This window comes from Lepidothrix coronata, unplaced genomic scaffold (assembly GCF_001604755.1).
Source record: "Lepidothrix coronata isolate B3197 unplaced genomic scaffold, Lepidothrix_coronata-1.0 Scaffold116, whole genome shotgun sequence".
Classification (NCBI taxonomy): domain Eukaryota; kingdom Metazoa; phylum Chordata; class Aves; order Passeriformes; family Pipridae; genus Lepidothrix; species Lepidothrix coronata.
In genome coordinates this window covers 255,564-282,357 of record NW_016690296.1, presented here as the reverse complement: position 1 = coordinate 282,357, position 26,794 = coordinate 255,564, and the positions used below count along the sequence as shown (strand labels likewise).

Genomic DNA, 26,794 nt, shown 5'->3' with positions numbered 1-26,794 from the left:
CCACACAGAAATGTAGCCAAGGTGAGAGGTGTGGGGGAAGATGCAGCTGGTAGCCTGGAAGAAGAGTGAGGGGGCTGTGGAAGAAAACAGGCTGTGGTATGAGACAGGAAAGGATGCTAAATCCTTTTCATGTCTAGGAGCATGAAGAGGCACATCTACAGCTAGTTTTATTCTGTGATCTTGCCATCATTACAAGCTCAAGTAAGGAAATTAACCCCTGAGATCTGGGAGCTGAATCCTGAGGATTCACTGTGAAAAAATGAGAGCGATGAGGCTCCCACTTAAAACCTAAAAAATTCCTAATTGAGACCATAATCTTTATTCAACCCCATTACACACATGTACTGAGAGACAGCCTGTAATTAAGGATCACATACTATATATATATTCATGAGACCTCTACCCCCTGCAGTGAGCAGGCCCAGGCAGCACACACTTAAGACCCAGAGCTTTGAGCACTTATTTTCTCCTTGATGCTCAATGGGTGGCAGAAGCACTTTCATTCTGCATGATAAACCTGATTGCTGAAGATTAAATTATTAATTCCCTCACAGGCCTTTCTGTACTTCTGTTAAATATATATGTATATATATATCTGTAATAAGTACTAATGCATTTATTTTCAAGAACAGCTCTGCGAAATGAAAGGGACTTAATCTTCAATTTACAAGGCCAAAGGAATCCTCTCATTTTGGCTGCACCAACCAGGAACACTTTGAATGTTATTTTTCAGGATATAGACGCGACACATAACGTTTGTATTCCAAAAGTGGCATTTCTGTTGGCTGGCACCATTATCTGCTATAACGGTGCTCAGTATCTGTACAGGTAGACCAGGAATCACAAACCAACCTGTCAAATGAGGGGACACATAACTGTTGGCTGTCTTTGAAAACCTGAGTTTTGCCAAGTGAGCAGCACCATGTAGGAACTTTAAAGGAGAACAAAGTCAAAGCCCATGTCTCCAGGGCAGGGCTCCGATTCCTAAATGGTCAGCTCTGCTCCCTTTCCCATAATCCCACGTTAGACATCCCATTTCCAACACAGCCCAAGCAAGAACGTCTCCCTCCCCTGATTGTAAAAGTCACATATATCATGGAAAAATAGAGCACAGCTCTATCACCAGAGTGATGCATGAGAGAACATACACCTTATTTCTGGCACTTCCTAATCTTTAAGCATAACTGTCCTCAGACTTGCTCCTGGGAATGTCTGGATGCTCACAAACACTCTCACACCTGACACACACAGTGTCAGGCTACTGTGTCACCAGCGGTGTCACCGTTTGTACCCGCACACAGGCTGCACCCCAAGTACTGCTGAAACACGGAATGGGATGAGACAGCTATACAAAACCCACATGGAAAGGGAATAACCTCCTATCAGCAAGCACTATACATAATGCCAGCTTCTTGCCTGCCTTCTAAAAAAGCCCCTGGACCAAAGGATCATCTGTTGACACCTCCTTACTCCTTTTGGCAGCCAGTCTCATCTTCCCTCTTTTGCCCTGCCTTATCCTTGCCACGCAGCAGTATTTCCCCACACCCCTTTTCCTTCCAGAGAGTCCCTGTCCTGTCCTCCCCAGCAGATTTCTGTCGGATCCACCTCCAGGCGGCACTCGGTACTCTGTAGAAAGCCACAAGGCTCGGCAGCAAGGCTGCTTAGGCTCATCCCTCCTGAATTCCGACACCTTCCCTCCTCCCGGCAGCAGGTCCCGGGGAGGGCACCCGGGGACCCGCAGCGCGGCTGCCGCGGTGCAAACACGCCGGGAAGCGTGTGAGCCAAGGACGAGGCTCCCTCGCTGCCGTCGGTCCCAGCAGATGGGGTCAGCAGAGATCCCAGTGCCGGCTGCCGTGCGCATTCCCCGCCCCTGATCCCACGGCATCACGAACGGCGGGTGGCGAGGATCGCATCTCCGCCGAGAGCCCCGGTCCCCATGGCAACGGAGCCTGGGGTTCCGCACGGGCTGGGCAGGAAAACATCCCTGCACAGGCTGTGGATTGACACGAGATGAGCCAGCGAGCTCTGCAGCACTCCCAGGCTCAAAGGACCTGCACGGCAAACGCTTTGCTCCATCAGCGTGCCACGCTCCCGCAAATTTTGCAACCGTGCCTCTCGCAGCAAACGCTGGCGTGGGATGAGCGACAAACACGGGAAGGAGGCAAGGAGGGACCGTGGTCCAGAAGCTGGAGAGGGAGCAGACACTTGCAGAGTGTTTCTGGCTCATCTGCCGGTTTTCTATTTTTCCTCCAGGCAAAACATATTGAAATTCTGTAAAAATGTGTAGAGTGCTACATTCTCTGTGGTTTTGCCCACCCCCCTGGTAACTTCAGCAGATAAACACGTCTACAAAAGCAAGAAACCTCTGACAGCAGATGTGTGGTTCTATTAATGCACATGGATAAAAATGGAAAGCCAAAGTTCCACACATCTACCACCACGCAGATTAACTTCTTTTTTTTAGCACGAACCTCCACTTTCCACCACTATTTTTTTCCCATACTCTCTAAACTGGGGGAAGGAAGCAGGTTTCCCCTCTGTCCTCACCATCCAGGACATTCCAGCAGCTCCTGTAACACCTACACAGTACAATAAACTGGCTGCATTTCTTCTCTCTCTTTGCTTTGCCAACTTTCGCATAAATAGCCTGAGTTTCCATATAACTGTACTACTGAAATACCACAAAACAAATTGTTTCTTTGATACTGAATAACAACACTTTTTTTCCCCCCCCTGACAAAAGCCATGCAGCTCCTGGACAACTTCCTGTATAAATATACACTCATTTAAAATGTTGTTGCAGTCTGGATTCGCTTGCCTTAAATAATGAGTAAATTATTTTGTTTCTTTACCCACAGAGGTTTCTGTCTCTCTCTACCCACACACAGACATCTGTATATATATTTACTTAAAGACTTGGCTAAATAATCACCGACTAGAATAGAAAAGAAGACTGAAATACCCAAGTCTCAAGAGCAAGACAGTTGGGGTACAGGGCTGCTATAAAGCACAACAGATAAATCAGCTTATTTCTAATTGACCCAGGACTCAATCTATAAGAAAATGACTTCTTGCAGCTTTACCAGCTCTATTAAACTCTATTTCTACAGAAGCCTGTGGTAACAAGAGTCTTAAAACGCATTAGTAAATTATAATTAGGGATTTCTTATCTCTTTTACATGCTTACAAATTAAAATCCAACTAAGTCAAAGAAAGGCTTCCATTGACTTACAGAAGGCTTTGGAGAACGTCTGTAATTTCTACTGATGCTGACAGGAATTGTGTTCATAAAGGAAAAACGAGAAGCTGATGCTTTGCCAAGGAGAAAAACCACCAAGAACGTGTGGGGAAGTCCTGGTGAACGTTGTTTTGTGTACCAGGAGAGCAGGTGGAAGGAAGACAGCAAAGAGTGAGGAGAAAACCGTATTTCACAGGGATTAGGAGCTCACAGAGATCAATCCCAAAGCAGCAGGTCAGGCACTGCCACATCACTCACTTGCTATAAAGAATCTGCCCAGAACAGTTGGTTGACGGTGAATGTTTCTTAGCACACACACACATCACCTAAGCCTACTTACCTTAAATATTAATGCAAGGACACCTCCTCACAACTCTGGTGACCTCAACATTAGAGTCTCATGGCTTAATTCCTCAGGGCAAAAAGAGCAAGACTTAAATTTGGCAAATGAAATTAAATGAATCCTTTTCCCCGTGACAGCAGTTTTCCCCAACTGTGATAGACTGCAGGGCCCAGCATTGTGACAGCTAATTAGGCTCCAGCAACAGGGCCAGTGCTCTGTTTCTGCAGGATTTCTGTGCAGTTCTGCCTTGTGACTGGACATAAGTTATTTTACTTTCGTATTTAGTTTGTATTTAGTTTTGTATTTTTCTTTTTACATCTCAGAAATACACATACACCATTGAGAAATAAATAAGAAATAATTAAAACCCAACTGCCTCCATCTTCAAGCTCCGTACATTCTTCTTACCTTATGCTTTTTGTAAGAACCACACAGAACCTTAAAATACCTTTTAAAATTAGTGTTCTAGACACATCTTATAGTCTCTCTAAGTATAACAGTATCCCACATTCATTTTGTATTGTATCCCTAGCAACAGGTGTGAGAACACTTCAGTTAATTCATAAAAAAACCTACTGTACAGGAATATTTTGTAGCAGGATACTGAGCTAACAATCCCATGGAGGTGAAGTGTGTGTGGGATGTTCAAAATCCATGTCCCTCTCTGGGGACACAATTCACTGCTGGGTCCTGGGCTCTTCTCTCAGTAGACAACAGCTCTTGAAACTCCTACACAAATCATAAAGGCATAGAACAGTTTGGGTTGAAAGGGATTTTAAAGGTCATCCAGTCCAATTCCACCGCAATGAGCATCATTTACTCTAATGCAAAGTCAAATATCTTTAGAAATTGCCTGAGCTTCTACTCTGAATTATGCTCGAATAATTTATTCCATTCAGCAAAAATTAAACATATTGATTCCCCCATACCAAGAGCAAATATACATTAAAAAGGCTAATAATTCATTACAGTAAACAACCTATTGGTGCTTGTCCCAGGCACCAGGAGCCTTACAAACTGACAACTCCATATCCAAGCACAGACAGAAATAAGCACTTCTCAACACAGAACCCAAAATAATTGGATTCCTACCCCTGCCTCCAGTCTGACACTTCCAGTGAAGCTAGAAAAGCCATCTCGGCTGTGAGGATTTTGGTGCTTGGGATGGGAATTTGCATCCTGTGAGCAATCAGATCATCAAATCACTTCCCATACAAACTCACGAGTGTTTTAGGCAACTTTCAGTGCAAAAGCTTCTCTGTGCTAATAAAAAATTGCCAGTTAAAACTTTTTCAGCTGGATAATGGCTTGCCAAAACAACACACTTAATGAGGCATCATAGCAGATCACAAAAATATCTATTTCCCACTGAAAAAGTTGCCTTTGCTTAGAGATGGGGAGGAAAAAAAAAAAGAGAAAGAGAGAGACAGTACAGCACAAAAAATCCCTTCCACCCTGCTGAAACTATCGCTTTCAACAACAGCAATCACTGCCAGGCAGGACTCAAAATTAATGAGCAACCTGGGGATGGGGGAAAAAAATTCCCCAAGCTAAAACTATATTTGGATGGTAATCCACAGCAGTCTGCACTGGGGTATAAACAGGCACCCAACGTGGCAGCCAGGTTATGTGCAGGCTGATTAACCTGCTCCAGGTTACCTGCTTTGATGTTTTACCTCAGGGCATCTCTAGAAATAAGCCCCAAGCACTGTTCCCACACTTTTCGAAAGAATTACCATGCAAGAAACTTGCATTGTGGACACTGATGCTCCAGCAAACGTGACCAGACATCCTGTTATGTCAAGTGCAAAACACAGCTATTTTTTGTGTTTATCACACAATTAAGATACTGAGATATATATACATATATATATATGACTTACATACGTATATCTAACATTCCAAACAAGATGCCAAGGTGAAGATGCATCTCCAGGTAGCTCCAGAGCAGGAGCACATTTGTAAACGTTACAGCCTGAGCGACTGTCACCGGAGTGACGTATTTTTTGCTTTATTTTAAAATCACGCTGCACCAAAGGTCAGCCCTCCCTTATCACCTGACGTGGAGCTGCTGGACAAGCCAAAGGAATCCTGCTGACTAGAACTTGGTGAGGACCTGTCCTTGGAAGTGGTCCTACAGCAGAAGGAATGTGGCAATTAGGACGGTTTCTCTCTCTGTAATTTCCTTCCTCTGTCAGACCCGTTTGGTCATTTCGGACAAACCACCTTAAGCCATTTTCTCCCATCATCACTGCTAACACCCAAATGATCCAAAATTTGCCCAGTCTGTTCCAGGAGGCTGAATAGCTTTCCCTGAAAGACTGGGCTAATTACTATAATCCCCAGCAGTGTTACTGAGGTGGCAAAATCTCAAGGGCCTGGAACTGGTGAGGATGGAGTGACAACAGCCTTAGGGACAAAGTCTCTTTGTGTTGATAAACTGGGTGTGCTCAGTCCCAGCAGCTGTAACTAATATTTATTTCCTTTGTTTTTCCCTCTTTTTCTTCTATTCACATGATACAAACACCAGCAGCAGTCTAAAAGGTTGCTAACCAAGCTGTGGAAGGCACAGTTACAACTCAAAAGCAATACAATACAGCAAAGGTGGAGTTTTGTGTTAACAAAACTTGAAAATTGGCCATCTGATGTTCTGACCTGTACACATCAGTGATTTGCACCAAAGTTCTAGAACTAAGGAAAAAGGGGGCGGGGGGAGGATAAGTCAAACTCTGCCACAGGGCAGTGGTGGAGTCACCATAAAATCCCAGAATGGTTTGGGTTGGAACCAAGGGACCTTAATGCTCATCCAGTCCCATCCCCTGCCATGGGCAGGGACACCTCCTACTATCCCAGGTTGCTCCAAGCCCTGTCCAACCTGGCCTTGCACATTCCCAGGGATGGGGCAGCCACAGCTCCCCCAGGAAACCTCTCCCTGGCAGGATGTAAAAGGTGTGCAGATGTGGCACTTGGGGACATGGCTAAGTGGTGGCCTTGGCAATGCTGGGGAAATAGTTGCACTCAGTGATCTCAGAGGGCTTTTCCATCCTAAATGACTCCATGATTCTATGACTTTTGCACCACGTGCAGGTAACAGCAAAGAATGAAGAACTTATGACCGGTCAGCCAAAATTTTGATGCCCAGAAAACCCCTGAAAAACCTGTTAAAGCAGTCCAATTGTAAGGATTTTGAGCAAGGCTCTGCTGACCTACCTAGGAACACTTCTGCCCTCTGAAATCCCAAGTACACGGTGACAGTCACGGACCTGCTCTGTCTGAGTGTCCACTGGGCCCCCCAGTGACACCTGCATGGCTCAGCAAAACCACAATTGCAAACGACTCCCTGCTGACTGGATCGCAGGAAAAATTGGATAACCTTCACAAAACTACCCAGAGGACTTCCAGAACAATGGAGCAGCCCTGACATAAAGGGAATAATGATCACAGGAGCAGCCAAAGCGAATTTGTTAGGAACTAATCACGTCAAATAAATTGCAGGGCTTGGGGTGGTTTTATTCTAATAAGCCTTTCAAATGGACCCGCATAAGCTAACTGGTATGGAACCAATGGAGATAAAAGTACAAAAATAAGGCTGTTTCCTAATAAAATATAGAAAACCATTCTTTGCTGGGTATCTCTGACCCATGAATGCTGGAGATAAGACACTGGATTTATAAAAATTCCAGAAGCTTGAAATGTAAAACGCAGGTGGGGAGGTCCCTCACCCAGAAGAGGAGGGGCTGGAATCAGCTCTGCCCTACTCATCACACTGCCCAAAAGCTGGTTTCAGCTTCAAAAAACAGAACTGGGAAAAATTAGACCAAAAAAAAAAGTTTAAAGCAAGCCCACATCAATGAACAATTCTACCCATCTCGGTGGAGTTTTTGTGGTTTTCTGCCAGCAGAGATGATACAGAAACGTGGCTCTGCACTGACAGACTTCGAACCTTCTTCAGCTCTAACTGGTGGTGTTCATGCAGTCAGCTACTAACTGCATTAGTTGTTACTTCCAACACAAATACAGAACACAGATATCTCCTTACCCCATTTGTCTCTTCAAAAGCATTGCTTAGTTGTGCATAAAAAGCCTTCCCCAGAAAATAATCAGAGGGAAAAATTCCAAGCCTGCTGCAGATACGCTAATTCCAGGGTACATCTTAGTTATGAAGATTTGCCTTTGATTGGGACACTTGTTTCAAGAAAATTAACATACAAACCAGAAGTTATCGTAGATAAGACAAAGGATGAAATTAATTTTAACATTTCTATCCTTTTTTTTTTCCCTTTCTCCTTTATTTCCAGTTAGAACATTTAAAGTTCCGTGTTCCACGGATTGCAAAAATGGGGGCTGGTGCCTTTCATTCACCAACTAACACTTTTTTCAGGTGGATTCTGGTACCATCTAAAGTGGTTTTTGTCCTGCAGCATAAAAATAGATGATTGCCTTGTTAATGTGCTCTGGCTCTTTTGCTGACACACAGAGGGTGTAACAAAGTCACAAACACAGAGCAGGTTGGAAAGGACCTCAAGGATCAAAGTCAGCAGCAGAGGTTCATTAATCTAAAAACAGCTACATTTTAAAAAGCCTACTGAGAGAGTGGGCCTTCCTAGTCTGAAAAAGGAGGATCAAATAATGCTTGAATCAAATGATATAAAATTCTTTCTCCCTCATTCTGCTCATGTTATTAAAATGCCTTAAATTTCTCTCAGTGAACTGTGGAGCTGATAGTATTAATGCTCATTAAAGAACTGCACAGACAGAGATGCTGCTTTAAAGCTAAAATGCCCCAGGCAGAGGGCAGGAGCCCCCCAGACCCAGCACTTCCCATGAGGCAGCTCATGGAGATGCAGGAAAGAAAGAGCCCCCACTACCACTATCACTGTTTTATCCTTTCAAAGGTATTATTTGAGGATATATGAGCAGATAATAACATGAAGGATGTTTTTAAATTGCACAAGAGCCTCAAGGCCAGGACTGGCATCCCACTGCCAACACCCAGGGGACCTTGGTGCATCCCACGTGGTGCTGGGCATGTGAGATGTGCACCTACAGCAAAAACCCACACATACCCCATCCCCACTGAACACGTGGTGGAGGAAAGCTGTTAATTATTGCTCAACATTTCTCAGCCTTCCTCATTTGTAACTTCCACTGCAGCTCCCCAAAGTCAATGGCTCCACTCCTTGTCTGCAAATAACATCCAAAATCAGCACGTTCACAACCACACTGTCAAGGCCATTGTCAGAGAAACGAGTTTCCCTCCAAGATTCACTTTAAAAGCAGCACTATTTGTGCTAAAATGTCATGGTAAAAATCACTGAAATATCAACTTAGCAAGGAGAATTAACAGACTGCAGCCTAGGATTTAAGGAAGTCTCAGTGACATAATATCCTTTTAACTGGGTGTGATTAACAGGTTACCCTGAATATTCTCAGCACCTTCACCTATACATTTCTGAGGTGACACACACACAACACACATTGACCTGATAATATTGAAATAAATGCAGCCTAACTGACACAAACCCTTCTGAAAACTCTCTTAGGGCTTTTAAATATCAACTACCTTTTTTTTAAATGTAAACCATGAGAAAATATATATATATACACACAAATGTACGTATAGGGTTTCAAGTTAATACACAAATGCAAACATAGGTTAGATGACACAAAGTGTCATGTCCAAGCTACTCTGAACAAAAACACCTTGCAAGCTGCAATACAGAAATACCAAAAAAAAAAAAAAACCAAAAAAAAAAACAGTGAACCTGAGAGACTATCAGGTACATTTGAAACCACCTCCTCATTAAATACCAGAACTAAAATATCATGCTGTTTTATAGCCTTCCACTTTTTTAAAGCAGCATCCAAACTAATTCAAATGCTCTTCGCCCTCCTTGGCAGATCATCAACTAAACCACCACCTGGCTTAATTAAGCAGGATTGAAACTATTCTGCATAAAAGTAAGCATAAAAGGTGAGAGAAACCACACGTTCTTCTTTAATCTCATATTTACTCATGTCCCTGAAACTTAAGAACACTTTCATTCCCTGCTGGACTCCTCACAACGAGTGTTGTGCTTTATATAAACGCCATGAAGATTCATAATCTGGGTAAAAATGCACCCATGGACATGTGGCATCCAGTGTGTGGAAAGCAGCAGAGAGCTCACTCTGGTGAGATCCCACCTGGAATGCTGCATCCAGCTCTGGGGGCACCAACACAGGAAGGACACGGACCAGAAGAGGCCACCAAGGTGGTCAGAGGGATGGAGCAGCTCTGCTGTGAGGAAAGGCTGAGAGAGTTGGGATTGTTCAGCCTGGAGAAGAGAAAGCTTTGGGGTGACCCAACTGTGGCCTTCCAGGACCTGAAGGAGCTACAATAAAGATGGAGAGAGACTATTTCCAAGGGCCTGGAGTGACAGGACAAGGGGGAACGGCTTTTAATTCCGGAAAGTACAGTGGGTTTATCAGCAGCTCACTGTTCTTTAGACTTAATGTTGAAAATATGATTTATCACCCCTTTTCCTTCATCTCTTCTCCTGATATTTTTGAAGAAGATGCCTAAAATCTCTGTCTCACTGGCCTTGGCTGCCAGTGAAGGGAACGGACAGTAGGATTAGATGGGATATTGGGAAGAAATTCTTCCCTGTGAGGGTGGTGAGGCCCTGGCTGTAACAGTTCGTTTGGACACATGTCTGGAATAAAGACAAGTGCCACAAACATTTAAACACACACAATATATTTTATTACAGTAAGAATAATGCTAAGAAACTTAGCAAAGAGAATCCAAAGCTAAAAAAAGATAGGAAATAACTACCTTATTGTGTGGCCTCAAAAACAAATACTAAGAACAGTATTTATAACAGGATATAACATTAACTAGTAAAAAGGGAGTTTAAAGGGATACCAAAAAGGGATCCTAACACAATATTATGGATAACTATTCACACAATATTGGTTAGTAAAAGGGGAAATTAAATGGAAAATACTATGGATACTAATAAAAGAGTATTAAAGGGACACTAAAGGATATTAAAAAAACCTGCTTTCTCAGTTGCTCCCTATCACTAAACTTTGCCTACCCACACAGACAGGCAGGGCTGTCAGGATCTGCAGCAGCTGGTTGGTGCCCATCCCTTAGCGGGCGTCCCCGCGGAGCAACACAGGCTCGGTGGCAGGATGAGGATGGCTCAGCNCAACACAGGCTCGGTGGCAGGATGAGGATGGCTCAGCTCAGCAGTCCTGACAGCCCATTTTATCAGCTCCACATTGCACCACGTAGGGCCAGGACGCAGTGTAAGGGGAGGCCTGAATGGCAGCCAAACACCGCCTGAGCATGGCCTGATGGCAACAGTCTGTGTGTGCCCTACTTGGAGGGCAAGGGGTGAGTGACCCCTGCCCACATCATCTTCCTCTATGCTCCATTGATCATCTAATTCTAAAGTAACCCACTCACACTGGCACAGGGTGCTGAGAGAAAGTGTGGCTGCCCCATCCCTGCAAGTGCCCAAGGCCAGGTTGGATGGGGCTTGGAGCAACCTGGGCTGGTGGGAGGTGTCCCTGCCCATGGCAGGGGGTGGCACTGCTTGATCTTTAAGGTCCCTTCAAAACCCAGGCCATTGTGTAGTTCCATGATTTCTAAAGGTCCTCTCAGAGCAGATGAGGTGTGGGAGGGCAGCTCTTCTACTGAAGACTGGGAAGGTGAGTGGGGAAGCTGCTGCTCATTAATCCTGGCCCACGGCCAGGCTGTCACCACCCTCTGTGACACCCGCTCTCAGGGAGCCCAGCACCTGCACAGGGGTGACAGTGCAGCCAGCAAAGGACAAGAACTTGAATAAATTCTGAACTAAATGCTTGGCTGGCAGCCAAGGCCAGTGAGACAGAGATTTTAGGCATATTCTTTAAAAATATCAAGAGAAGAGATGAAGGAAAGGAGGTGATAAATCACATTTTCAAAATTAAGTCTAAAGAACAGTGAGCTGCTGATAAACCCACTATATTTTTTGGAATTAAAATGCAATTCTTTTCCAAGATTGTTCCTTTTTGGCTTCCAAGTTATTTTCCTGAAAACCTTTCCATAGTTTTATCTTCTGTGAGTCTCCATTTTATTTCGCTGAAATTATATTATGTGCCAGCAACCCAATTGTGAAACCTCTGCAGTTAATAAGTTCCCAGAGGCTACAGAAACGTTTCTTCATTTGGAACAGCAGAAGAAATAGTTCTTTATTTGAGCAGACAGATACATGGAAGGCATTTAGCGACCTAAGAAACAAAGCCACTGAGCACTGCAAGGAGTAACACACTGCATGGCTGGAGTGGACAAAGGCCTTCAGCAACCATTTGAACCCCAGAGCTGGAGGCCAAACCTGAACATTTATGGCCACTCAAACAGATGTTGAATGAGATCAACGTAAAGCAACTGTTTGGTTTGCCTCTGTCCTGAAACATTTTGCTAGACAAAGTTTACCTAAATCAGAATAAACCCTAAATAATCCCTGCTGTAATTTGTAAAGGGCTTTCCACACCTGGAGTTTTCTTCCTAGTTTTTCTGCATCAGAAGCTCTCTGTGCACGTGCAGCCCCTGGGGCAGCTCTGGACTAATAACTGCCCACCTTGCCCTTCCCACTGCTCTCAACCCCAGTCAACAGGAGGTCGAAATTGCAGACACCAAGACCACGTCAGAGTCAGTAAAACTGAGGTCATCTTCTCTGTTAGCACAACCACCCAATCCCCATTATCCCCCTGCAATGAGAGAAGCTCATCATCTTTCCTGAGCTGAAGTCTGTGTCAGAAGTGACGCTTTTCCAAACACGTCTCACAGTTCATGTGCCCTCCCCGCTGTCCTTGGAGCGCTGCACTGATGTGCCACGTCTTACATCATCCTAAGATGCACTGTCTGTGCACCACAAACTCTGATGGAGCTTCCAGCAATGCAGAACAGTGTGACAACTCTGGGCAAGTCACCTTCTGACCACTTGAAACCCCTCAAACCCGTCACACCAAACCTTACCTGGGGCTGGGGGTTTTGTCTGACGTGACAGGGTGTTCAAATTCACACGCAGTAAGTAGGAACCTCACTTCATATTTTGGAAACAACCACGCAGCCCGATTTGCCAAACACTCACCTTGATTTCCAGCAACACTGGGAGGCTTGGAGGAAACAAGTGAAAGAGAACTCTGAGGGTTACAAAAATAAATAATCAAAAAAAAAAGCAGTGAAAGTAACTCTCCCCAGAAGAAACTGCTGTAATGTCATCTGGAATAAATAACCTTCCTACACATTTCACCACCTCAAGGCAACGTGTGATGGACTGACTCAAACCTCAGTGCTGAGATACAGTAGGTCACAGCTAAGCACTGCTTTTATATTTTAAAGGTCAATTGACATGCTTCAGGAAGAACTAACTGCATGTTTCCACAGGTATCTGCTGAATTTTATGGCACAAGCTGGGGAGTGAACTGATGGTATCATGTTTTCCACAAACATCAATATATACTAATGGTTCTCATTACTACTGCAATAAAACCATCCAATAATTTTATTAGGTAACAAGGAGAAATTTTCCAGAGAAGGATTAAATACCTGGCCCCAGAATTTATCAATCCAAGCTCTAAATATATCAAAAAGCAGTCCTAATTCAGCTATTCATGTAGCTACACGCCATAAATGTCAAAGGTAAACAAGGAAATATTCAACTCATTCCTGGTGGGATGAATCTCAAAGCCACTAAAAGGAAGTAAAAATTACCGAAGTCAATGAAAATCCTTCCATAAACTTCAGCAAGGTTTGACTCAGGCTCTAAAAACGAGTTGTGGGTTTTGTTTGAACACGGCTAAGGGTCTGCTTTCCTCGGCACAGCCAACCTGAACGAGTCCCTGGACGCTTTGTGTGACCTCTGAGAAAAGACTTTGGGCTCAGAAGGGAAAAGGAAAGGGCACGGAGAGCGAAAAGAAGAGGCAGGGATTTTTAAAGAGAGGGTGTGTGGGAAATAAGGGGCCTTGAAGCTGGTCCCCAGCAGTGAGAGGGAGGCAGGAGAGCTGAGGATCGCTGGATTCTCAGCCTGGTTTTGGCACTTGCACCTGAGGTTGCCCCAGGCAAACCCCTGCAAAGCAACTGGCTGCAGTGATCCCAATTTATTCCTATGAAGCCCATTAGCTGCAGTGATGGCAAATGCTGTTTGAGAAAATGAGTGTATATTAATATTAGAATGGCAGCTTAATCTCAGCTGGTCGAACCAAGCATTGAAGCAACACAAATCACACTCTCATTTCATTGGTCTTTTTGAGGCGGAAAAAAAAGAACCAAAGAATTACCTGCTTTTCATGCTTTTTCAATAAAGGGGTTTTGTAAGTACGTGGTAGTGAAAAACACCTCTCTGATGTTCTAGTCAAGCACCAAAACACTGTCACACAAAGAACCAGCCTCACCTCCTCTCCCAGCTGCTCATTTCCATCCCTTCCCATCCTGTCTCCTCTACAGGGAGGAAGAGGGGAGCTCAAACCCAGATGGGATTCTTACTCTGGTTCCCAGGAAGGACAGCAGAGAGATCCAAACCCCCATCAGTGCCAGAACTTATTTCTAAACACAATTACAAATGCCACATCTCTGTTACAGACTTTGGAGACTTTTCAGACTGGAACCTGAGCTATTTGGTTTCCTTCTGTATTGAACAAAGCTTCTCTTTTGGGCAGTTAAACTATGTTTTTCTCAGAAAGCTCCAGCAAAAGGTTAACCATTTGTTCCTTCTTTCAGGGGAAAAACAAATAAAACTTATCACATTCATCCTCCCAAGAGGGCAGATGGGAGAAAATAAACAGAGGTCCAAGTTCAAACATCATTTACCCACGTGAATGATCCACTAACCCTGGTCTCCACCATCAACATCCAATACATGAAGCTTCCCTGACTCCAACTCGTGCTCAGCTGGTTTGTAACCACATCTTTGTCACTTTGATTGCATCAATCAAAAAGGTGGCTCCCATTAATAGCATTTACTGCTTTCATTCGGCCATTGGGTTGTTTTTTTTTTTATTTAATTGTTTTTGTTTTCCTTTTGGTTGAGGCCCCTTTTTGCGCGGGTGTTTTCCGGCGGCTTTTTTTTGCTCGTTCACTAAAAAAATTGGGATACCATTCACAGAACTGCTGTATAGGTACGAGCCAGGCTGTATTATTTCTGTTCAGAGGTAACAACTGGCTTGTAACAATGATTTCTAAGAAAGGCACGTTGTACATCACTACCCTAATTGCTGTCAGCCACATTTCCAATGGGCCACACTCCTAAGCTCCCTCTGCAAAGGAGCAATCTCGAATCTTAAAGTGTACATTAGTGCATAATGAGATCCTGGCAGCTGTTTTCCAACTGAAAGCCATCGCCTGCTGCTTCTGTTGGTGATGTGGCTGTGAAAAAAGCAGTTCTGCTGACGAGCAGGGGGGAGAGAGGCGTGCACAAATACACGGCCTCAGGTATAATTAACCACAAGCCCTCACACGCTTACACCCCCCAACACAATTACAGAGACTGCAAGCAAGCTCTGCCAGGGCCATGCTTTCCTTGGAAAACACCTTCTGCACCATTGGAAGAGGTTAATTAAAGATAAATGCAGTAACAAAAGCCGGGCTTGCCTCAAGGTACAGGAGGGGATATTTGCACCTCTCCTCCCCAGCTCTCAAGTGCACCAAAGAAAATGGTAACTTAGCTCTACACTTGACCCATTTAACCGGGATTTCACACCAAACAAGAGGCCATCAGCAGTTCAGAGGGCTGAAGGGGACATTGGAAGGAGCTCCAAGCGGAGCAAGGGGGCTTGGGCAGGGCAGTGACCTTTAGACAAGGCTTCTCTCCCCCTCGTTTTCGGGAATGCTGCAGTCATCGTTCCGCCCTCGGCGCGAGCAAAGCGGTTAAAGCACAAGTGGAAATGCCAGCTCATAAAGCGCCTTTCTTCAGTGCTTCAAAGCTAATGAGCATGAATCACTGATTGATTGGAAAATCTGTGCCCATTCCAGCGCTTCTGCTTCCCGATGTTCGCCCTGCTCTGCTCTGTCAGAGGGACAGGGCAACGAGAGCCCAGCTCCCCGCTGGCTGTACCAAACCCACGCTCCCATCCAGCACTGACTGTGCTCTGCTGCCATGCTCTGGAAAAACCACGGGACACAGCACACCACCACACCCCCGAGGGCACACACACACACAGCCCAGAGCCTGCTCCTCCTGCTGTTTATGCCTATTCATTCATTTTTTGATTAGATCATACCAGTGTATCCACCAGGACGGTCAGATAAGAATGCTAAGGGTTTGCACCATGAATAACTACCACTGTTTCTTGACATTTACATGTTGACGTCTGCTCTCTGAGACTGAAAGCTGCCAGATGTATCAGATATTTAAAAGGTTTTAAAAAGAGCATTTCGGTCACAGGAAAACAGCACCATTTCTAGTACAGTAGGAGATAAACAAGGTTCAGAACCGTATATTCTATAAAAGGGTGGAAATTATTTATAAGCATCAGTTTCCACTTTCATTTATGTACTTCTAAACCAGGACCCATTTCCTTCATTGCCTCAACTGCACCAACACACACTTCAAACCCTGCCTTGTGTAAAGGAACCCCAGGAGTGGAACAACCAGCAGATTTAATTGATCATCATGGAGCTAAATCATTGCAGGAATCTGTGCATTCCTGGTGCCAACTGAAATCCATACCCTCTGTTTGCTCACATCCAGTGCTAGAGCGTAATAGAAACACATGGCAGCCAAGACTGGATGAAACAAATAAAAACAACCAATCCCTTCTGAACTGCTCAGCCTGTGGCAGAACCCTATGTGCTGTTTAACCTAGAAGATCACTTCCAACTGCAATTACTGCCGTTTGCTCTCTCCTCTCCTTAGGAGCTGATCCTATTCTCCAGGGAACACTTCATTCACGGACTAAATCCATGTGTGTGTGTGAGCTAAAGCGAGAGAAAACAGAAGTAGGTTACAAATTGTGTACCTGCTGGTAACACAAGTGCAGCCAGCTGGAAGGAACCACAGAAGAGGTGAGATAACGTGAGTTGGTGTCTACCTTTACTCCTTAAATTGCTGTGTGCTCAAGGAATGTTTCTATTTCAAGAAAGTTTGGAGGAGACCAATCCAGGCCCACAGGTTTGATTTTGCAATGCCCTAAAGGATACACTGCCTTTTTGGTTAAAAAGGTAAAGATATAATACAACATTTCCATCCTACAAAATCACATTCGAAAGAGGGAAAGATAATTTGAAAATCAATTACGTGTCTTTTCAACCATGAATTTTTTACCAAAAAGTGACCTGAAGCAATTCACTGCCTCTCTCATGCAATTTTACAAACTACTCTGAGGGAACCTTAAACATTAGCCCATCTCCATCTACTTTTTAAATATTTCTCTCTCCTGTATTTGGTGCCAGAGAACAATGAAATCAAGTGGAAATAAATGAGAAAATGCAAAATTACAAGGATCCCACTGAAAGACTAACAGTATGGCAACATTTCTACTGAAAACGAACTGAGGAAATAGTGGATTATTCCTACACAGTGTAGGAATAATAACAGTAAGTTCAAACTTTTAGCTCAGCAATTTCTGTCACCAAGACAAAAGTAGCCTACTTAATCAGCTAGGAAAGATTTCAAAATAATTAATTCCTGCAAATAAATGAGGATGGAAGGGCCCCCAGCCATCTTATTATTTTTTTGGCCTCCCTCTGTTCCTTGCATTTCAGAGCTCCAGGGCTCCCAGTGTCTAACCTAAATATCTACGTGCTGCATATGTCAGTCTCAATTTGGAGAGTGAAAGAACCTCCCTAGCCAGAAATGTCATCTGAAGCATCAACACAAGATGCCCAGTGGAGACAGGGACACAGAGCCACAAAACCACGGGAGCTCTGATGGGGAGAGGCAGGTAAGAGAGGCGGAGGCCAGGAGGGGAGGGGAGGCAGGGACAGAGCACGTGGCTGCCTCCAGCGTGGCCCCAATGTCCCCAGAGAGCCAGGACAGGCGGCTTTGAGCCCAGCTCAGGCTCTGTCACCGCAGGAAGGCGTGACAAGGCTGCGAGATGTGCGAAGGCGAGACAATATGTGCCATCCCTGACAGCCTCAGGCATCCTGCAGGGAGAAGGGGAAGCTGGCTGGGGAACAAGGGACTTGCTTCTCTGACTCAGCTGATGTTTGCCAAACATTGGTGAAAACAAGCGAGCTGCGAAGGGTAAACCAGGAGCCCGGGATGCGGGGCAGGCGGATGCAGGATCAACACGCCACACTGCTCTGTGTGACAGCCACTGCTCGGATCCAGATCACTGCCTCCTTGCTCTCTTCACAGCATTTCATCTGGGAAATGCAGTACTGCCACAAATCTGCTAAGGCACTCAAACCACTCCACCCCTTTGCAGATTCCTGTTGCTCTGTTAAGAAAACCCCGACGTTTTCAAAAGCGATGTATACGTTAACTTTAAAGCCCGCAACGAAGAAATGTAACCTTCTAGGTAGCTGTGTTAGCTCTAAGACTTGTTCATTGCTCATCCCAGAGCACAACAGTGTTTGAAGTGACCCTGTTCCACTAGAACATGAAGACCTAGAAAAGCCAGGCTCAGCTGGGTGGCTGAGACCGTGTGCCCTCTCCATCTTACGCACTTTAGGCTGCCGGAAAACACAACGGCAACACCAAACGCTCCACTCCACACGTTCAGCTCTGTCACCCGTCATTATTTTTTCCCCTGTCTTGCTGTTGTAAGGGAATGGAAATTATTCCCCCAGAGTGTCGATCACCACAGGGCTGCTGATGCAACGGTTGCTCTGCAGCAACTTGGGACACAGAATGAGATGTTCTATCCCACAGTGGGACAAATACACACCATTTTTGGTTTGTTACCATCACACACACAGCAACTAAGGCTAAATACATCAGAGCAGTTGCAGCTACAACGTTAGTTTTACAGCTGAGACAAAATGTGCTGGAAGCCCCGTGCTAGGAAGAAAAGGCCAAGGGAACAAGCAAATCCTGATCTGAGGAACGCAAGAACATCAGTGGAGTTGCATCAGATTGAGGACAGCACAAACCGTGTTAAAGCACAGGGCAGACATTGAGGAGTACGACTGGTCTGACCCTTCACAGTCTTCACAAACCTGCCTCTCGCCTCCACAACTTTAAAACAAGTTCATCTTTTTCCCCATTTATTCTCTTCTTTCCAGAGCAAATTCTAGCACCATTTCTCTGCCTGTTTACTTTTGTGTAAATTGGATTAGCTCCACTGAAAGCAAGGCAGTTCCAGCCCTCTCCCACTGGTTCAGCTGAAAGAATAAGACCTTGCAGAAGCTGCACTACCAGTAAAATTAATAATATTGAACACCAGCGAGCTGGGTTAACTTGTAACTACCACTTTTCCTTTGTGAAAAAGCCTTTTAGACATCCTACTGCTGAAAGGAAGGAAAGCCTGTGTTTTTTCCTCATTAGCTCTTTCTGCCTGTTCCATTTACTGCATATCGACCGAAGGAAAACCTTCCTTCTGAAACCAGAGGACATGATCTCTCTCAGGAGAGGCAGCAGACTCTGGTTTCATCCTGGTTGGATCACCCAACAGCACAGCCAAGAGCAGGGTGGCCACAGCAATTTGTCTGTCACCGGTAACAACAGCAGAGCCAGGGAAAGAGCAGCAACTAGAGAAGGCAAAGTGGGGCTTGGCCAGCTTGAAAGGATGGCAATTTAGGGACACACCACCCAGCAGACTGGAACTGCTGTCACACCAGTCCTCACAATGATTTTGGAAGAGATGAACACTGTTTGAAAATACTTAAATAGCCACATTTGCCAACTACTAAACTGTTGTTTAAGGTTATCAGGGCACCATAGATGATGATGGTGAAAGCACAGAAATACAGGAGCAAGAGGGATCTCCTCAAAGGGCTTGAATCCAGTCCAGTGATAGGTTAGAAAAATCACATCTCATTCATAATTCAGTTTCTCTTGGCTCTTTATCTGATTAAACCCATTAGAAAGCTGCAGAAGAGGATCATTTCCTCTTCCCCTCCGACAGCCTTTTGCTTGAGGACACTAAAGCCAAGCTCCTCTGCATTTTGCTCTCTCTTCTAGCAATCCCTCTCCACGTGTTTTGTGTACATTTGGATTCTCCTTCTTGAACAACATTATGCTCATATTCCAAAATGGGTCTCAATTACCTTATGCACAGAATAAACAATCATAAGTAATCAAAACTCATTAAAAGCATTTGCTTGTACACTCCAGTGATTCCATTACCAAGTATACAACTTCCACTGGAAGCACCTCACCTAATGCACCCAATTTTATTTAAAGGAGGAGATTATGCTTAGGTTAGGAAAAGAAGTCTCATTTCTCTCTCTTTAAATCAACATTGCAACTTCCTCCAAGTCTTTTCCAGTATGAGCCTGACTCCAAGCTTTTAATTTCTCTGAAAAAAAATGAGCAATACCAAGACTGGAATTCTGCTGTAAGATAAAATAGATTATTTTTGCACTAAATCACCAACAGTGTGGGGTTTATGAAGAACTGATAAGTTTAGAAAGAACTTGCTAAAGTTCTGGAAAGCCCTTTGCCATTAGGGCTTTTAGTACTAGATATGGGAACAGGCTTCATTTCCTACATGGTGAACAACAGTAGTTGGTTTTCATCTCAAACACTCAAGAAAGAAAAAAACCATCCTTGAAAGGAATTCTAGGAATTTAGTACTTGGACCCATCACAATATGTACTTGGTAAAGGACAGAAAGAGACATCAAAAAAACAGTATATTATAAATTTATGATGGTTTGCTGTACTATTCCTTCAACACCAGTGCTGGTTACCAAGATGAGAGGACCAACTCCAAGTGCTGCTCTCAGCAGGTTTCCACAAAGTTACACCACCAGCAGAATGACCCTGTTCTGTTCCCTTCTGCATCTCAATGCACTCCAATACTAGAAGTGAATGAACCCAGATTTTTCTCCCAGGAACACACATTCTGTCATATCCCAGTTATCACATGGAGGAGAAGTACCACTGGAAAACTGGATGCAACCCTACCACTGCATTCACAAACCACGGAACGCACAAAGCCACAACCACCACCATGAGGATTAAATTTGGCTTTGTGCAGGTAGTAATTTTCTCAGTTTTATGAAAATTCCAATTTTCCTTTCCTGTATTAGGACAAAACTGAAGCCTTTTTATCCTAAAGTGTGCATGCATTAAAAAAAAATGGGGTCCTGCTGAAAATTAGGAGAAAAGCCTATATGGCTTCCCAGCTAGAACACCCTCCTGGAACACAGAAGATCCAGTTGAACATTGTATCCAAGCTAAGCTGCTCTCCGCCTCTGCCAATACATAGATCAAACTCATCCAGCTCAATTAATATTTAATTATCCACACAAAAGGGATCAACTTCCGCAGAACAGATAGAGGGCATGTTGGCTGGTGCAATGCAGCTTCTACAGCAAAAGTAGTTCAGGACCTGAAAACAGGCTACATTACTTGGGATTTTGGAGCTCTTGCACATGGGCACTTTTGTCTCTGTTCCCAAAATAAATTGTGCCTACCTAGTCAAAACACAGAGGAATTCAATTTGGAATTCTCGTACTCTTGGCTATTCCAAGGTGTATCTTTCCCATCAAGAAAATTATCTATTTTGAGGTTTTCAGAAATTAATTCATGGAATTTTAAAAGGAATATTAAAGCTTGGAGCTGTATTTCTTCAGCAAGTCACTAAGGGTAAAGACTCATGAGGGTTTATCTAAAACCAGAACTGAGCCACCAACATCTATTGCATCCAAACTCGGCGTTTAACAGTTTTTGCCTAATATTTGTCAATTCAAAATGCCTAATTAATATTTCCTGGTTGCAAAAGGTAACTTGAAGAAAATACCCATTTATTACGCTTTTGAAAAATTAAGATGGATCAGCTGTTATAAAGACTCTGAATATGGAGACTCAATAAATAAGAGATGCTTTCCAAGCACATTCATTTGGCAATTGTTTCAACCTTGAAAGGCTCTGGGCCACTTGACTCGGAAAACAACAGGAAAACACCAAACCACAAATACATTGATTACAAAAAAAAAAAAAAAAAGTGATAAAAACACCCACTTTGATTCCTTGGATCTTCAAAACATCTCTCCTAGTATGATACTGTTCCCAGGTTATCTAAAAGTCAAATTAAAACATCGGGTATGCACTTAATCATTTGATTTTTGCTCCCTCAGACACTTTCATGCCCACACAAATGAACCTTTCAAATCCAGAGGTGAGACCAAGCAGATATCCCCTCTCCTACTCGGTTCTGCTTAACTATAAGGCCAAGATGCTATATAAAATCCCCCACTGTGTGGAGATCCAGGCAATATTCCAAGCACAATGGGGTGGAGTGAGGATGTTTTTGTTCAAATTCTCGCTTAGACTGGATTCTCTCGTGCCTTTACGGTTGTAGGTACAGAACCTTCCCTCTGTGATAAAAAAGGGCCTGACAGCGTCACCTTGTTGCAAAGGAGCTTTTCCTCATCAGGTCAAAGCCTTTGCACAAGTCCCTGAACACATGTCTGGGTGTTATTTCAATTTGTAGCAATTTGTCTTGCTTGCGTACTGCGTTGGTTAAAATGCAAATTCTATGCAAAATGAGGGACTGAAGAATTCATCAGTGAACATACTTTGTAAGGATTAAATTCTTCTTCACCCCGCAAGCAGCCCCCCAAATTTCAAGAGGGTCACCCATGTTACACCAATAGACATAAAAGAAGGGGAGGGGGGAACTAACTGTAAACCCGTTTGTGCCATAATTATGCAGCACCACAGACATCTTTCCCTTCCTCCTAAGGGGGAGAGAAAGCCCAAACAGAAATAAATAGCCGCCTGCAATTAAAGCCATTAAAAAGAGATTACCTCAAGCAGGGGGGGTTGAAGCAGCGGGCACTGCACGCTGCACCTTGCAAATCAACCATTTGTGACAGAGAGACTGGACACACGGGGAACGTGCCCCGGGAACTGGGTGTGGCTGGACAATTCACATTTTTACCCCGCTACTTGTCGCTAACATCACTGAATTACCGCGGATGGCACAACAGCCAGCGATGTATCCCTCAAAGACCGTTTACGGCACGACCTAAGAAACACCTCCGGCAAAATAAACCGAAGGTCCATAAACCCCGCATATCTGTGCCGCCTGAAGGAAAAGGGATGGCAGCACACGAGCCAAGACCCCCCTTCTGTCAACACAAACCGCCCGCTCCCTGCGGGGCAGCATCCCCTGCCCAACCACGCCAACTTCCACGGCACGAGAAACGCAGGAACTACCCTCCGGGGCTCGGCTATCGCAGCGCTGTGGGTTCCACATGGAGACCCTACCCGGGGAGAGAGCCCCCCGAGCCCCGGCAGGGCAGGAGCTCCGCGCCCCCCTCCCCGACCCCCGCTCCCGGTCCCGCTCCCACCTTCTTGGGTCTCTTCCTGCGCTGGCTGCCTCCCCCGTTGCACTTCTCTCCGCCGTCGCTCTTCTGGGCCGCCTCCTCGTTCATGCTGCTGGCGAGCGGCACTGCCGTGCCATGCAGGCTCGGCGCCCAGCCCCAGCCCAGGGTGGCACCGCCGGGGCCGGCCCGGGGGCGGGCACAGCGGCCGCGTTGCCGTGGCGGCGGCGGCGGGGCGGGGACGGCACACCCCGCGCTGCCGGAATCACCCACGGTCGGGGTGGGAAAACACCCTCGGAGCTCATCCCCCGGGTTCCGAGCTCCCCCACGGCCGCGGGCAGGCACACCTGCTGCCGCTAGAGACCAGGTTGCTCCGAGCCCCTGGAGCTTGGATGCTCGCAGGGGTGGGGCAGCCACAGCCCCTCCGGGCTGTCGGTGCCTCGTCGGTTGTTTTTCTCTCCTACCCGAAATGAGCTCTCGAAGGCTGAAGTCGCATGGGAAAACGCGCAGCGTGCACTTCTACTTCATCAGCCAGACAAAAATTGCAGGGACGGTGTTAAGACTGTCCCTGGCCAAAGGTTATCATTTTGCTTTCTTTTAATAGCAGAACCAAGAAACAAAGAGATTTGTGGAGAAAAGAGACTGAGAACGAAGTATTGGGTTGTGTCCCTCCTTCTTCAAAAACGAAACAGCCCCTAAAAAGTCACCAATGCTCCTCCGTGCCTGGCTGTGCTCAGGGAAGGAATACCCTGTGCTTCCTGGGCATCCCACATCACAGGATCACAGAATAATTTGGGTTGAAAGAGACCTGAAAGATCATCTCATTGCAACCTCCAGCCATAGGCAGGAACACCTGTCACTATCCCAGGTTGCTCAAAGGCCCGTCCAACCTGGCCTTGAACGCTCCCAGGGATGAGACATCCCTGTGGCATGAGGTGCAGCTCACCCCGCCTCCCTGTCCCCAAACCCACACACGGGAACGAGGTGTTTGGCCACAACTGTAACATCCCTGAGATGATTCAGCGTCAGCACTAGAGCAGACAATGGCAGCGTGATTGACACAGCACAAGGCGTTAGTTTGTACTACTAAAATAAATCACCTCCTCCTTGGTTTGGAAGAACAACACAGCAACATTCACATGTAAATGCATGTGAGAATTGCAAATGCGCTCTTCTGTTTCTTCTAGTGAATACTCAAGAAAAAACATTATACCCTTCCACTTACAACTGAACAGAACAGCCAAGTAACTTGCCCTCCTTCTCAAACAGGAGCAAAGGCAGGGAAACAAAAGAAAAAAACTCCCTTTAACTGCTTACTCAGCAGAGGAGAGGCTGGAGAAAGTGGAAAGGACCCAATGAGGCATGAATTCCCTCTCCCACAATCGCCCTGGCTGCGAACACAACGAACATCTGCAGCACAACAACAATGTGAGCAGTGTAACAATCTGAAATCCTTTTTTTTTTCCCCTTTACTTTAGAGTGGCTTCTTTGTTACTGCAATCAGTAGTAAATTCTAGACTAAAATGAGAAATAACTCATGTAAAAGCAAGGGGAGCTACAGATCTCAGAGAAGGCGGGTGCTATACAACACTGCATCTGTTATGCCATAATTAGAGCTGCAATCACAGTCACAGCAAGGATTTTGGGGAAGACGTACAACAGTCATTTGTTATCAGCATCAGACATCCATGGAATGCATTTGTGAACCTGTAGAGATGTGGCCATTCTTTTAATTTACTAACAAGACTGCTCTGCACATAGATGCTGGTTTTAAAGAGGGAGGCCATCTCCCATTTCAGTTCAATTTTACCAAATTCTTCCCCATCCTCAGCCCTTTCTCATAGAAAACTAAGTCTTTTACAGTCTTTATCTGATATTTGTTTATTCCTCAAAAGTCATCCTTGGATTAAGGCAGATTGTTCTAGTACATGGCAATGATGTACTGTGTGTTTTCTCCTTACAACCTTTCTTGCACAGTTAAAGAAACAAAATCACTGATACATCTGAATGTGAACATGAACAAAACTTCAATCACACAAGATGGTTCTGAAAACTACAAGTCACACATGATGGTTCTGAAAACCCAGAGGTGATGGGGCAGTGGTGTAAAGGGGATGAAGAACACAATACCTCACTCAGCCAAATCCATCACTTCTCCCTCTGTCCCTAAAAGAGATGGGACCTGCTGCTACATTTTTAACTCTGTGTTTACTCTGGTCTTCAAGCTGGAAAAGAATAAGGACCTGGGATTGCAGGAGACATCCCTGATAGCCAGGAACTGAGTGGGTTTTCCCAAGAGACTTTAATGATGGAAGAAGGCCTGATGCCTGGTGAAAGGAAGGATTCTCTAGGAGTCACCATGAGCAGCAAAAGGGCAGCACCCATGGAGGCAGCCAGGGCTGGAAGGTGTGAGGGAGGAGTGACACAGAAACACACAGTTTGAGGATTTTCCATTTCCATCCTGAAGCTGCACACTTCTAACCTGATCTTTCCCTCATTTCTGTCAGCACACACGAGTTGCACTGTCACACCGCTCCCAGGGAATTCAAGGTATGATGCAACGCTGCCCACAACCAAAACACCAGAAAAGCCTATTGTGACAAGTATTTCAACTACAAAACCATCACAAACTCATTGAAGGATGACAACCCTATTAACCTCAACTGCTCTTCGCTCCTGTCCCCACATCCTGAGCGTTCACCTTTGGCAATACAGACTTGGGTGCAGTCAAAGAACACAAGTGCTCTTGGCTCAGTAACATTTCCCACCATCCCAGAAATCCAGCGTGACACCTGACAAACCTAACCCAACCCCACAGGGAATCACAGCTGGTGTCAACTGCCAACAGGTCTAACAACAAGCACAAAATCAGGCCTAATAACCACACCAGCTGTCTCAGAAGTGCCCAAACACCCCAGTGAGTCCTAAACGTTCAAAACTGCTGAAGACATTCCTCACCACTTAAAAGTGGTTAGGAAAAAAACACTTTAAGATGTGTAATGCATTCCCCTCACAGAATTTATTAGCTGAAAATACATGTAGATGGTAAACTTCAGGTATGGGGAATTGCACAGGAGTGATTTTGAACTCACTTGAAACACAGCTGCAGTCACATTCCTGATCAGCCCTCTGCAGTTTATAAAAGGGGGATCAGATCTCCAAACCGTATCTATCAACCCACCAAACAGGATCAATGGCTGGTAATTCATTATGAGCAACTCCCACGAATGAGGGCTCAGGTGAGCAGGTAGATCAGTGTGTGTGGAATTCCCACAGATAGATCCTGTTGGTTGTGTTGTTTCTGGGCTGTATTCATGACACTTAAATCCAGGTGCTTAGCTCAAGTGCCTTAATCCCCCCAACATCTGAAGGACCTTCCAGCATAACAACCAGGTTAACAAGTGGACAATCACCTCCCTTCAGACAGCTTTCATTCCAGGGGATTCCACCCCAGCTTAAACTTTCTTTACAGAGCTGAAAACAAATGACACAGAAGTGTGAAAGCAGTTCCCTGAAAGCTCTTGGGAAACGTGCTGGCCCATCCTCTCCACAAGCATTGCCAGAAGTTTCCTGCAGTATTAGAGGAATCACTTTAATCTGATAAGTGTGGGCGGTCAGGAAGGGCTTCCTTACTGAGTTTTGCTTGGGTGTTCCCCAGCCCCAGGACCCTCACTCCCAAATTTATTCACATAGGCACAGAAACCCAAGCCAAAGGAGAATGTCCCTGCTGCAGATGCTGCAGTTGGGTCACAGCTGCTGTACAAGAGATCAGCTTTATCACTACCTCTGTCAGTCTGTCTGTT

General features: G+C 45.1%; 1 protein-coding gene across 4 annotated transcripts in view; it reads right to left on the bottom strand.

The window, feature by feature from the left end:
- The window catches only part of ANK2 (ankyrin 2, neuronal), a 193,086-nt gene extending 169,920 nt beyond the window's left edge, over positions 1–23,166 (bottom strand). For 2 of the 4 annotated variants that reach the window (XM_017825068.1, XM_017825069.1), the window contains exon 1: positions 23,019–23,165. In XM_017825068.1, the coding sequence (XP_017680557.1) occupies positions 23,019–23,102 (84 nt within the window). In that variant the 5' untranslated portion in view covers positions 23,103–23,165. Of the gene's footprint in view, positions 1–23,018 lie in introns of all 4 variants that reach the window. The other 2 variants (XM_017825067.1, XM_017825070.1) reach the window with 2 other exon arrangements.
- Between the last annotated feature and the right edge of the window lie 3,628 nt (positions 23,167–26,794).